Raw genomic sequence first — 14,166 nt, 5'->3', positions numbered from 1 at the left:
GTAAAAGTTGGACATATATTTACTGGGAAAGTAACAGTCATGATTTCATCTTGATATACTCTCTTGCTTGACCAGTGGTTTAAAGTGACACTATCTTCTATAACAAATCACCAACTTCCAGTGTCTTAACGCTCACATACCAGCCAGTATTGGGATTCCTGGTTAATGGATGGCTTCTTTTGACTTTGGGTGGTGATTTTGAGACGTCAGCACCTTCTAGGGCTCTGCCATTTCCTAGCACCCCAGCGTCCTCTGCATTCAGTTAGTGGATGAGGAGGCAGACTAGAGAAGGCACCCTAGCTTCTTAAGAACCTCTGGCCCACAGACACATACATCAATTCTCTCATCTTCCATTGGTGGGGAATAGTCACATGCTCACATGAGGATGCAGTGGGAGCTGGGAAATGTAGTCTCTGCTTGGGCCACTGCCTCCCGGCGACTACAGTGTGGTAACAGATATACCAACTACAAAATTCTATATAATTGTTTATATAGATACAGTGTGTAGATACCAGTGACAGGACATGTTCTTTGCGTTCTTTCGTATTTTTTTATCCAATCATGTCCAATAACAGCATCAATTTTTAACAGTTACCCAGCACTATGATCTGTAACTATAGAACAGTTTCTTTGAAAAATTAATTGCATCAGCTTTGGATCTGGGATATTTTGGCTCTATATAAAATTACCAGCAATCTAAGCCTTTGTATATTATTTGAAAAAATATAATATTTCCATATTTTTTTCAGGAATTTTCAGTATTCTAATTTTGCAAGTGTAGTGACGTAGCAATTTTTTAAATTTTTATTTTTTAATTACAGTTGACATTCAATATTATTTTATATTAGTTTCATAGCAATTTTTTACATTCTTATCCTTATGTACTATTTTGCTATACCTTTGTAGTCTTATAATATAATTTGATATCCAAGATCCAAAGATTTTTTTAATTACAGCCATGCACCACATCGTGATGTTTCGGTCAATGATGAACCGCATATGTGACAGTGGTCCCGTAAGGTTATAATGAAGCTAAAAATTTCCTGTTACCTAATGTTGCCGTAGCCATTGTAATGTTGTAGCGCAACATATTACTCACGTGTTGGTAGTGGTGCAGGTGTAAACAAATATTACTGTTTTGTGTATTTACTATACTTTTTATCGTTATGTCAGCATTGACTTTTTCTACTTATAAAAAAAAGTTTGCTGTAAAACAGTATGTTGTGTTCCTCTGACAGCAGCCTCACACATCTCCTGTTTACATCTCTTGATTGCATCATTTTTTTCTTGCGTTTGACTTAATCTTGTGTTGTTTTGTACATTGACATGCTGCATAGGCTTGTAGCCTAGGAGCAATAGGTATACCATATATAGCCTAAGTGTGTAGTAGGCTACACCCCTAGATTTGTGTACCTGCACTCTGTGATGTTCGCACAATGACAAAATCACCTCACAATGTATTTCTTAGAATGTATCCCCATCGTTAAGCAGCACATGACTAACAGGATTTTTTAAATTTCAAACGATATCTGATGTATTTTTATAGAAAGTACCATAAGTATATAATAAAAATAAAATTTGTTTTAATGGGATTCTGCTAATACTTGATCAGTGCCTCACTGGATTTCCAAATGCCTAATTATAAAATGCTCAGAGTGTTCTGAGAAAATATTCAGCTTGATTTTAGGGGTATATTTCCAGAATTATGTAAGAGGGAACTCTTTATATATCCGTGGAAACAAACTGCCTGAATTTTCTCTTACACATGTTTGAAGTGGGTACTTCACGTTACCAATCTTTAGTCATTCTCCTAATCATTGCCTGACAGCGTTCATGCTTCCCATGTAATCTTTGGCTTGGTAACTTTTAAAATAATTTCATTGACATGATTCACTTTTTGTTCTTCTAACTTGTTTTTAATAGGGATCGTTTTTGAAGTATAAATCTTTTATTGTCGTTACTACTTGCAGTTTATGGGCAGTTGTAAAATTTTCTAGTGTTTCCAAGTCACGGGTGCCAGAAACAGATTGAATTAACGTGTAAATATATGTTATTTGTTCTTATTTTGTGGTTCATATGAATTTTATATACATAAGATTACCTCCCCCCATCAAAAAAAGGACCTTGGAAGTGAATTACTTTGGCTCATTATTCTGCAGCTTTATCTTAAACATGACGAAAATAATACTTGCAGTTTTGCTAAATTCACAATGCTATACAAATAATTCCATCTACAATGGAAGATTAACAGAAGGACCTCTCTGAGACAGTTATAAGAATGAATTTTTACAAAACTTGTGCACTTTATCATTCAGCCACTTTTCTCTTAACATGCTGTCCTAAATTTTCATTTTGAAAGGAAGCATTTTGCATGCTTGGAGTTAAGAAACATAAGGAGAGTAATTATAATGAAATTTAAATAATTCACTTACATTTCTTTGCCAATAAAATAAAGCATGTTCTCTTAGGTTTTTTTAATAAGCTCTAAAATATGTCTTTCAATTTACTATTATTATAAAAGAAAAAAACTCAACACTGTCATCTTCCCAAATCAAATATTAATGTTTTCCAACAACAGATTTGGCAATCATTCAGAGGCAAGCAGTTTTAGATTTTCAAGTATATCCTAACTGCTGTTGATTGCTCCCCAGTCAGGTCAGATGCATTCTCTGCAGGAACATTTGCCATAGGTACTGTATGTTAAGAAAGGGAAGTTTTCCTGTTTCATCGTCAGCCTCATTTATTTTCCAGACCTCTGAATTTTTCATACTAAGCAGCATGAACCATGGGGTCTTTACTAATTAAACAGAGTCAACAAGACTGATTTATTTGCTCTTTCTTCAGTTGAATTACCAAGCACACAAATCAGAGAGGAAATATTTCTAATACTAGAATGTTCTCCAAGCCAGTAAATCTGGGATTACGTCATCACACTGGTTATGTCAAAGTTCTTTAGTTACATTGCCCACCAGGACATAAAATTGAATGACACACACAAATGCCCCATTCCAGCATCACAGGAAGAATTCCAAGTTTTTCTTACAATAATCAGAAAGCCCTAACTGTCAGTAAAGTTAGGCATGATCGTTTATTGAATATGTACTTTGCCAGGCACTATACCTGCTTCACCTGAGTTTTAGAAGCATTGGCAAGGGAAGCTTTTAAAGCAGACCCGGGGTGAAATATGTACTTTAAGGATAGAACACTATCTCTCTGTTGCTTTAGTTTTAGTTTTTCTAATGAGGAGCTGTTGTAATTGCATTTTTGGTATTTAGGTGTGTGTTTTTAAAACATACAGAAAAGCATGTTGTGAACCTAAGATTAATCAGTTAATATTTTATGGCATTATTTTTGTATTTTGAGTAAGGTCAGATGTTGATTTGTTGGTTACAAGTGCTTGATGAAGGTTACTGACAAGGATGGCTTTCTGGTGGAGCTTTCCTATATTCATTGTTCGGAGTCTATAACTACACTTTTTCTTAGACATTTTGCTTTTGATTATTTTAAATGATCCATCTAACGAAATGTTCATTTATGAGCAGTTACAATATTTCAAGCATGAGAATTTTTTTTTTTTAAGTCAGATAGGAAAGCATGCATCTAGATTTATCCCTCAGGTAGTTGTTCCTGTTTTTCTCCCTTCCCACCCTCCTCAGTTAGGGAACAGTGTAGAAGAGAGAGCATTTATAATAATTTAAATTCTCTTCTTTGGACTAACATGTTGTAAATGTGCTGATAAACATTCAAGTATATATATATATATACATATATAATATACATATATATTATATATATATATATGTACACCAAGATTTTAAAATTAGCAAAACTGTCTCATCAAGCTTTTTTCTTTCAGTTTTAAGCATGTACTTTGTAAAGGATGATGTGTCCTCATTTCACCTTGCAGTGGCATTCTAGCCCGCTTATGTTACACTCATTAGTATTTATTTAAAACCACTTTCAATTTAGGCAGCTTTCCAGCTCTATAAAGGCCTTGAAATGAAGTTAACCTGTGCAGAATCAAATGCTTTAGTAGGTTTAGCCTCCATAATTAGAAATTCCATTAAACCATTTTAGAGGTAACAGTAACGTGGATTACTATCAAGAGAGTGATTCTTTGTACCACTTAGCCACACTCTGAGTTTTTGAAACTATGAAGCTGACTGGGCCTCACCACCTTCACGTTGATTCTTAAACAACTTCAACTCTTTTATGCGATCGTGAAACTGTCAATGATCTTCTTCCATGGAAAGATGCATTTTTAATACTTAACAGAGAAGCTGAACAATTTACATAGGGGGATATGGGTAGAATTTAGAGTATAGGATTGAAAACAAATCAAATCTGGTAATGACAGTGAAATTGACCATTTGGACTAAGTCCAGCATTTTCAGTTATTGTCAGCAGCAGCCAATACAGCAAGTGCAATTTTGTGGTAATTCCCAAATTGTGTTCTGTAAAACACTGGCCCCATTCGTCTGCTAATAGGGGCATGTGAGTTTGGGACACACCACATACTCTTGGAGAGCCATAGAACACAGTAGTATATTTTAGGCTCTGGGAAGTCCTACAGTAATGAAACCTACTTAACTGTGTTTAACCTAGTGTATCTCAAACTTATTTGACCATAGAATTCTCTTCTTCACATAACATTTATTAAAAACCCTTGGAACACACTTTGGAAACTTATCCTGTAACGTGGGAGATACTTTCAGATCCACAATCTTATTCGAGCCTCAATCCTCGTAAGTGCCAGCTCAGAAGGACTTGCTCTAAAACATGACATTGTAATGTTGTAGCGCAACACTGCTTCTGAGGTTGAGTTTGGATAGGACTGAGCCAGGATAGGTGAGGGCAGTGGCGTAAACCAGGGCTAGAAAGAGTATCCAAGGAAAAGAAACAAATCATCCTAACTCCAGAAGCTGTGTCCAGCACGCAGGATCTTGCCAGATTGTAGTAGATTTAGGAGACTCATCCAGCTGAAGGCTGGGAGATGGATACTACATGGGAGAAACACTGTTGCCCAGGTTGGGGTGTGCCCTGTGATGTTTCACCATATCTCCAGTATGTCCTTCCTTACCTCTGCTTCGGTTCTTCCCTGAAATGTCTAGTGATTTGTTCCGAGAACATGTGAGACACCAGAAATTCAGAGATAAGGAAACATAGGCCCTGCACTCAAGGAGTTTCATATGTAGTAAGAAGGCTTGAAAATAAACTTTTATAAGGTTGCTTAATATAAGGGGAGGCCGTGGGCACAGATTGGAGGAATCTAGAGGAAGACTTGTTCTTTAGAATTAGTAAGAGTTAACTAGATTAATGAGATGGGAGGAAAGAAGATTGTATGAGAGAAGAAAGTATTGTTGAAGCAGATAAAAAACAAGCCATTTCATACTCTAGAGTATGTACCGTATTTTGCCGTGTATAACGCTCTCTTTTTACCCAAATTTGTGAGGGAAAAATAAGGATGCACATTATACACGGGTAGTAGTAATTCCGTATCTATATAAATGTTTTTAATTCTTTTACTTATACTTATGAGTTAAAAGTGTAACTCTAGAAATTAATAATGATATCCGCATGCAAAATAATACCCTGGAATACGATAATGGGTTTTGTTGACCTTTTGACAAACTGGCAATGATGAAGAGTTGTTGGCCTTCTATTATGCATAAATATCATAAATTTGTTACCAACACAAAATTTCTTGTACCATAATATGTTAAAAAATAAATGCTAAAATTCCTTAATAATACAAAAAAACAAGTACTTAAATGTAAACAAATAAAAATCTGAATTAAAAAATTAAAACAAAAGATTTTTTTTTCCTGAAAGTTTGGGCCAAAAAGGTTGGTGTGCATTATACACAGCAAAGTATGGTATTTGATCCAGAAGGCATTGGTTGGCACTGAATTTTTAGCAAGTGAGCAACAGTGTGATTTGTCATTAGAAAGATCTCTTGGCTGGAGTAGAGCATGAATTAGAAAAGAATTAGAATAGAGGCAGAGAGACAAGCAATTTCCGTGACTTACGCTAACTTATCGGAAAGGGAGAGGAAGGAAGAGGTTTCAGAGATGTTACAGCAAGATGGTCACAGGACTCGCTGACTAAATGAATAAGAGTCAGGTAAGAAAACGTGAGGAATCAAAGATGAAGCATGCTCCTGCATTTCCTTTTACCCAAGAAGAAAAAAAGAAGTGGATTTTGCTGAACCTTAAAATATGTCTAAGACTTATTCAAAGGATTGGATCCCATTTCAATTGCTTCCTATCACAAGGGACTGCAGTAGGGTAGAAACCGTGTCACTAGGATCGGGACTTGCATGAATGGGGAGAAAAGGACAATCTTCCAGGTTGTAATTGCCTTCCTTGTTCTTCTCAAGTCACGTAACACAGACTACGTCCTGGACCCATCCCGTGATGAGTGCTCTGCACCTGTCTTGCTCAGAGGAGAATGAAGAGGAGTGCTCCAGAGAACTGCCTGACCAGAAGAGTTAATTGTTTCCTGTAGGAAGCTGAGCATCACGGTCTCCTAGCATCTCAATCTACACAGATGACAGAGACGCAGCGGTCTACCATAGGAGTAAAACACATTGCTTGTTGAAGTCGTGAAATGGAGACTCTGGATTTAGGCTATTTTTGTAAAACTTTTTATATAACTGTATACATTTATAAAATCAGTTACCACTACAATAGCTCTTTAAAAATAATCTAGTCATATTTTTTGAAATCATATATAATTTGATTTTCATATTATGTACATAGAATTTTCATATATAATTAGAAATTTGTAATTTCATATACAGTTCTTTATAGATGTGATACCATGATTTTTGTCATTACGACATGTTGGAAAATCATGCAGACATAGTGAAACACTTCATTTATTTGACAATCCACTAACCTTTTTTATCTGTCTTAGGAAAGTGATTTCAGAAAGCTGTGGGGTTTAGGTATGTTTGTTTTTTCCAGATCACAGACAGCTATCTCACAGGCTACTGAATGCAGCCTACATTTTTATGGAGCTTTCTAATTTACATCATGCTAAAGCTAATTTACATCATGCTAAAGGTCTCTAAAGAGACCCTGTTTTTATTTAAACCATACAGCACGCCTGTGAAGCACATCCAGTGGGTCATTTTTCTTCTTGTTTTTCAGTTAGGGACAGAGTGGTTCAGAGAAATGAGGCACCTCGTCCCAGAGCTGAGACTCATACCTAAGTCTTCTGATTCCATGCCCAGTCTTCTTTCCTCTGCACCGTGCCGTCCCAGCAGAGGGAGGTCACAGCCCAACACACAGGGCACCTTGGTTCTGTTGATGCAGCTGAGCTCCGCAGCTGTGCTCTCCACTGGCCACAGAGATTCTGAAGGCACCTGTCAGTCACACATGGCCCCCACATAACTCCACTGTTCTCCTATAAACCCTTACCCCTTCTTTACCCTCCAACCCTCACCAGGTAGGAGCATGGTCTTGTGATATTTCAACAGGCTTCTTGCAGCAGCTGACATGTTTTCTAAGGTAAATGGGCTGGCTCACATCAGGCCTGCTTAGGTTGCCCTAGCCAGAGGGAGTGTGTCGGGGAAGTTGGGGAGGAGAAGGGCACCCAGCATCTCCTCTGCTATCAAAAGAGAGACATCCTGGACTCTCTCTTCTGCTGCGAGTTCAAGGCTGACCTCATTATTGCTGGTATCACCCTTCCCACTAATTATACATTTGATTTGATTCGATTCGATTGTAAGGATGCTATTAGACAGTTTCTGGCAGGAATGAGCCATTAACTTAGAGTGCTCAAGAGTGTCTCTCCGTTTAATGATTTAAACCTGTGTCTGGGGAGGAGGATGGAGGGGGAAAGAAGTCATTTTAAATGTCCTGGACATTAGCTACCAACTGAATAATAAGAAGGCACTTATTCTTATCCACTGTTATATTTTTAGGCAATATGCTTAGAAAGAAAATAAGAATCATTAGTTAATCAGGATACCTGTTCCCAAACCATACCTGGTAACACTGAAAAGCTACTGTTTGTCACTCTGGCCTATTCTTTTCTCTTCTCCCTGCTCCCCCTGCCCCAGTATACCTCTTCCTCCTCTTCTTAGCCTCTCCTTCCTTCTCTTGCTCTCCCTATCTTCCTCCCCACCTTTGACATACAAGTAGAAAACAGAATTCTGAACTTGCAGGTTCCGGAAGGAACCTTGAGGATCATCTGATTCAGTGATTTTCAAACCTCTTTTGGTGAAAAAAAAGACTTTTTTTTCTTCAACTGAATTCTTACGCAGAATCCCAATATATGTAACAGATTTTTTTTAAATATTGCTGCTCTGCTTGAAGCAAGATGGCAGCCTGGAGCCCCAGGACGTCTGTGCAGACCCGGAGCTCCTTAGAATATAGTGTAAGGATGACCAGTCCTAAAAGTTTACACAGCAAGTTACCGGTAGTGGCCAGGTCAAGAGTAGACAGAGATCCTAAGGCTCCCACTATACTAAATTTCATATGGCGTATACTATAGATGTGTATTGTAAATATATCTATACCTTGTGATGACCCATACATTCCTGAATATATGTAGGATTCATAATGTGTGTCTTGAATAATTACGTGAGGTCACATCCAAGCTGATAGGTAGTCAGTAGCCCTGAGAAAAGTTTCAGCATGGCTGGAGAAGACTTGTGTTTCACCTGACAGCTATTTGAATATTAGGAAGCTGCAGGGAGACAAATTTTGAGAGAAGCCCGTGAGGGAGCTCTTCCCTTGTGTCTGCCAGAGATGAGTGAGCTTCTCAAACAACTGAAGTTACTTTCATAAATTAGTAATCTATAATTGTGAAAGGACAGTTTTTGTTGTTGCCAAATTAATGGTGTGAAATCTCTCTCCCCCTTCTGGGAGTGTTTCTCTAATTTGTTTCTAGTGAGGAAACACAGAGGAGATGCTAGAGTCACCTGAGATCAAGGTCCTCAGGCACACATTTCCCTGACAGACACCTCATTTGTTAATTTTGCTGTTTTGTGCCACCTTCTTCCCTGCTTCTGGCAAACACCGAATGGAAAAGGCCTATAAGAATTGTACTATTATTTATTAAGCATTTTGTGCCATACCTTGGGATTGGCAGTTTGCATATATTAGTTCATTATCTTCTTAAAACAACCCATGAGGTAGGACCTATCCTCACCTTATTTTGTAAAGAAGAAAACTTAGGTTTAGAGAGAGTTGCTAATTTTTGCCTGACAGCCATACAGCACTTCCGTGTAGAAGCTGGGGTTTAAGGCATGTTCTGTGCAGAGCTGCTTAGCTTTCATGGTGCATAATGCTTGGGGCAGAGGTGGGTCAGTTTTAGAAAGAGGCAGGTCCCGGTTCAGTGCAATAAGGACCTTTTGGGTAGTTAGTGCTCGGGGAAGAAAATTCCCCAGGAAAAGTGGACACATAGTCCCAGGGGGTGTTCGGTCAATGTGAACTCCTTACTGTGGCAGTGTTACTGAGGAGGTTCAGGGTCGGAATTGGCTGGACCTTGGAGCATTCTCTGAGATCCCCTCCTCTCTATGCTTCTGTGACCCACAAACCAACAGATAAGAGCCCTGAGAGCTGCTCAAAGAAACATGTGGTGGGGACTCATTAAGAATCTTTTTCCATCGCCAACAGAACCTCCACATTGTTTTTTGGCGAGTTGACGTTGACATAGCCAGCCTTTCTTTCATGTAAATCAGCCGTATCAGTGTGGTCATTGTCAACGCTTCTCTGTTGACCTGCTGACTCAGATTTTAGGGTTAGAACATCTCGATGTCCTTGTGTCCTCCCAGCTCACTTTACTAGAGTGACCAGGCTTAGCCATCCTTCTTCATTCTCAGGATACTCCCTGAGCTCCAACAATGTGCCAAATAAACACAGTATTGGGTACGAGGGGGAAATAGGGCAGGTAGCTAGCCACTTCCTGGGCTTTGCTTGCTGATAGGTAAAAAGTAGAAAGCTTCTCAGATGGCCAGAATTGAGCAGCTTCTCTATAAGATTTTGAATTTTAAAAATCTATTTCCATTAAAAAAAAATCAAATAGGATAGAATTGAATAAAGCAAGGGGGAAAAAAAAGCCCATCTCACTTTCCAGAGGTAATATCATCACTAATATTTGACAAATATTTTTACTCAAAGGAAATCAGCTTTCTTTTGACTTAATGTATTGTGATTATGGTTTATGTGAATACATAGATCAATGTTATATTTCAAATGTCTGCATAAATTTATATAGCCAGCAATCTATTAATGAATGTTTAGGCTGTTTTAAGTTTTCTTGTTACTAACAATATCTCAGTGAACATTCTTTTATATTCTTATAGCATGAAATCCTTTTCCTCATATATCAATGCACTCTTGTACCGATATGTGTAGAGTGGGAATACATTCATAAAAGTAAATTGCTATGTCAAAGGTATGTTTATTTTAATTTTGGTAGATATTCATAAATTTCCCTCCATAAAAATAGAACCAATTTACACTACCACTAACAGTCTATGAGAGCTTCTTTTCTCTCTATTACAGGACTTTCTTTGGTCCTTAGACTGCCAATAACTTTTCTGATTGTTTTTGTCCTTAGAAGAGTAACCTTCTTTCCATCATTGCTGAAAGACCTCAACTTTGTCATCGTTAGGTTTTAGTTGTCTTTTAGCAGAGACTGACTCGCCTTGTAGAGGGGAGTCTAGCATTGACTAATTCACTGTGTGTGAAACACGTCGTTACTCTCAGCTTTTAACCTGAAAATATTTACCTTTCCCACTTTATACATAATGGTGATAAAAACCAACTCTTAAGTGAGCTCACTTGGGTGAGAGCCCTTGGGAAAGTGCAAAGCACAAACACCTGCAAGTTCTTTGCGTCTCAGTCTCCCCATCGTATAAGAAGGATATTAATCTCCTGCGTCTTCCCAAACCAATTCGCCTCAGCGTCCATTTCCTGAGCACGTGCTAAATGCCAGACAAGACGCCAGGTCTGGAAGTTACTATGCTGACGAGTACGATTGCCAAATCAAGAAACTCATAATCTGAGTGGCTGGTTAGCTCAATTGACTAGAACGTGGTGCTAATAACACCAAGATTGCCTGTTTGATCCCCACACAGGCCACTGTGAGCTGTGTCCTCCTTTAAAAAAAAAAAAAAGAAGCTCATAATCTAAAACCTTTTCCCTGTCTTTTTTTTTTTTTTTTCGAAAACCTTCTATTTTTCCTTAAGAGTAAGAAGTTAGGGTTTGTTTAATAAGAACCCCTGAAGAGAGGCCCTTTATCACTCTCTTAAATTTGAATAATTGTGAAATAATATTAACAACACCCCTTGACCAGGAATAAAAGACACCGTATGAAGGGCCGCTCCAATAATAAATGCAAAGCAGCTGTAAAAATACAGAGTCAAATGATACTTTCATAAAGTGTTTTCAAAATTAGAAAATATTATTCTTTATCTAGGGGGAAATGGGACATTTTTATTTTCTCTGCTAAGTGCAATGCAATTTCTTCAAAGGTCAACTTGAATTGTACACTATATACGAGAACAGAAAGAACAGAACTCACGTCCTCCACTGCATGTAACTTTTGAGAAGAGAAAAAGAACTTGAAACAGAATATGCCTGTGGAGCTTAACTTTAGAAATAAAATACCCAAAGTGTTTAACTGTAACCATCCACATGTAATATCACTGTGGCTGCATGGTGATTGTGTAAATATTAAACGCAATTCTGTACTTGCTTTCCTCATATGACTTTTTACATTTAACTACATAATACTATTAATACTACTCTTGTTGACTTTTTCTTAAGTTTGATTTTCACTGTTGGGGTCTGAGGGAAAGTGCAGTCAGATTAATAGCTTGGACCCCCATTCCCCCATCACCAGATGATTTGTTATCACTACCCTGTTTATTTCTTTTACATTACATATCAACTGGTAATGATCTTTTGCTTATTGTCTTCCTTCATAATAGGGGTAATAGTGGGAGTAAGGTCCGTGAGGGCAGGGGTTTCTCTTATTTACCCTGGTATCCTAGGCCTCTAGCGCAGTGCCTATCACGTAGTAGGTGTTCAATGCACACCCGCCAAATTGGATGTGTAATGTTCTGTCCATAACTAAGACTTAGTTCTCAGCCTTAACTCTCATGCCTTTATATTCATTTATTCCCTTAAAATACTTACCAAGAGCTATTAGATGCCAGGTGCTTTCCTAAGTACTAGGGACACAATGCAAAGCAGGCTTTGTGACCCTACCCTCCGTGTGATTCATATTTTATGCAAAGGACATTCAACTTAAATTAACTAAAGCTTTTCCATTTATTTTCGTTCTGCCCCGTCTTTATCCCGTGTTTGAACTTCTAGGCATTTAATGTTCATTGCCTCAAGAAAGAGGTGTGACATCAGAAAGCAGAGGAACACATGTTCTTTGAGTTTTAAAGGTCTGGCTCCTTAGGGAACTGGAAAGGATCCATGATTTAGATGAAAGATTTGATAATGAGGAAGATCAAGGCTTTCTGACTTCCTATCTTGAAAGTAATTCCCCTGGCTGTGGGAGGGGAGAGGAACCACAGACGTTGGTGGGGCTCAGAGAAAGGGGCAAGGGCCCCACCTCCTGGGGGCGGCAAAACCCCAATTATATTTGTTAGTGCTGAGAGCAGAGGAGACCCATTTCTCACTGTATCCTAGGGTGGAAATGATGTCATGGTATGTCTAGGGAGATGAGGCTTGGACAAGTTTCAGTGAGCTTCCTCCAGCCGAATATCCAAACTGGAAACTCAGATTGATTTCCATGAACCCGAAAGGATTCTAGGAGTAGCAGGAAGAACCGCTGGTCCTGTGTGAGGATGTTTTTTCATTCAATCCCCACAGCCTGTCTCGAAACCCAGTTTGGACAAAGACATCAGACCGTCCAAACCCAGAGTGCCTTGGACCTAGATAAGCCTCCCCAAGTTTAACAGTGACTCCAAAGAATGAAGGGAACTGCACGTTGGCTGAGATTAGTTTTGGTCAGTTTCTTCCCTACTCCTGATGTTTCCTTCCTCATGCAGGGAGCTCGTTTGGAGTAACACTTCTGCCCCATCTCTGCCCCACTGATGTCAGGCAGTGACTTACTCCGTGAGTTTGGGATAAAGAACAAGACATGTACTGTTTCTAGAACATTTCTTAAATACATTCCCTTTTCTCTGTTCCATGCAAACACTGCCTTTTTATTTTTCAGGTCTTTCTCATTTATTACCTGGCAGTATACCTTCCTCCTTCTCTACCACCCGTCTTCATCACTCTCCCCACCATACTTCTGTTAGAATTAGCTTTCTGAAGCACCTGTTTGATTCTGTTGCCCTCTTGCTACTTTTCAGTAGTTCCTTATCTGATCCCTTCTGCTTTCTTTCCAGCCTCATTTTTCATCCCCTACTATCACTCAGATAGTCTGTTTGTTCTGTCTCGGGAACTTCAGCCTCATTTCCTCATCAGATTCCTTCTCATTCTTTAAGACATCACTCTTGATTCACCTCTGTGAAGATCGTGACACATGCTGCCTTCCACGTGCCCAGCCATAGGCTCTGTAGGTGCCCCCTCTGCATGCCCAGCCTGTCTTCCCACTCGGGGGCAGTGGGAAGATCTTCCACCATAAGAGGAGTTGCTGACCTGTTTGTCCAAAAACGCACTCGGTTACTATATTTATTTGCTAATTCATTTTTATCTAGTGAGCTGGGTTACTGAGTCTTAAAGGCTTCAAATACCAAAATCAGAACTCTGGTTAAAGCCAACCCCTAGTCTGTCACTGTGGCTGTCCCACTTAACAGCAGCGAGGCTAGTAAATCCAGTGGAGCTGGCAGGGAAATGGGAAGATAGGCAACCAGCTCAGAGTCTCTTGTTTCTTATTTGTCTACTGTTGCATTGGGGTGTTTTTATCCAGAACTCGGGGGTGAGAAGGATAACTGGGAGGAGCCACGCTCTGAAATCCTACCTCAGCCCCCATCACTGCAAACCTCTTAACAAAGCCTCTATCACACTATATTGGCAATTAATTTGGGCAGGAGAGAGAGGTGTGTATTTCTCCTACTAGACTGAGCCCTGTAAGTCAGAGTCCATATATTATTTTTTATCTCCTGCAGAAGACATGGTATAGTAATATTCAGTAACTGTTTACAGGCTAAATTGAAAAAGTGATTTATTGTTTTCAAAAACT

The 14,166-nt window shown here is 38.8% G+C and overlaps 1 protein-coding gene across 1 annotated transcript in view; it reads left to right on the top strand.

Annotated features, from left to right (window-relative positions):
- The window catches only part of STXBP4 (syntaxin binding protein 4), a 131,672-nt gene extending 123,951 nt beyond the window's left edge, over positions 1-7,721 (top strand). The window contains exon 17 of the mRNA XM_081028013.1: positions 6,380-7,721. Within this exon, the coding sequence (XP_080884139.1) occupies positions 6,380-6,494 (115 nt within the window). The 3' untranslated portion in view covers positions 6,495-7,721. The remainder of the gene's footprint in view (positions 1-6,379) is intronic.
- Positions 7,722-14,166: the final 6,445 nt, after the last annotated feature.

Source organism: Rhinolophus hipposideros, assembly GCF_964194185.1.
Source record: "Rhinolophus hipposideros genome assembly, chromosome: 20".
NCBI classification, from domain to species: Eukaryota; Metazoa; Chordata; class Mammalia; order Chiroptera; family Rhinolophidae; genus Rhinolophus; species Rhinolophus hipposideros.
This window is presented reverse-complemented; position numbering and strand designations above follow the sequence as displayed.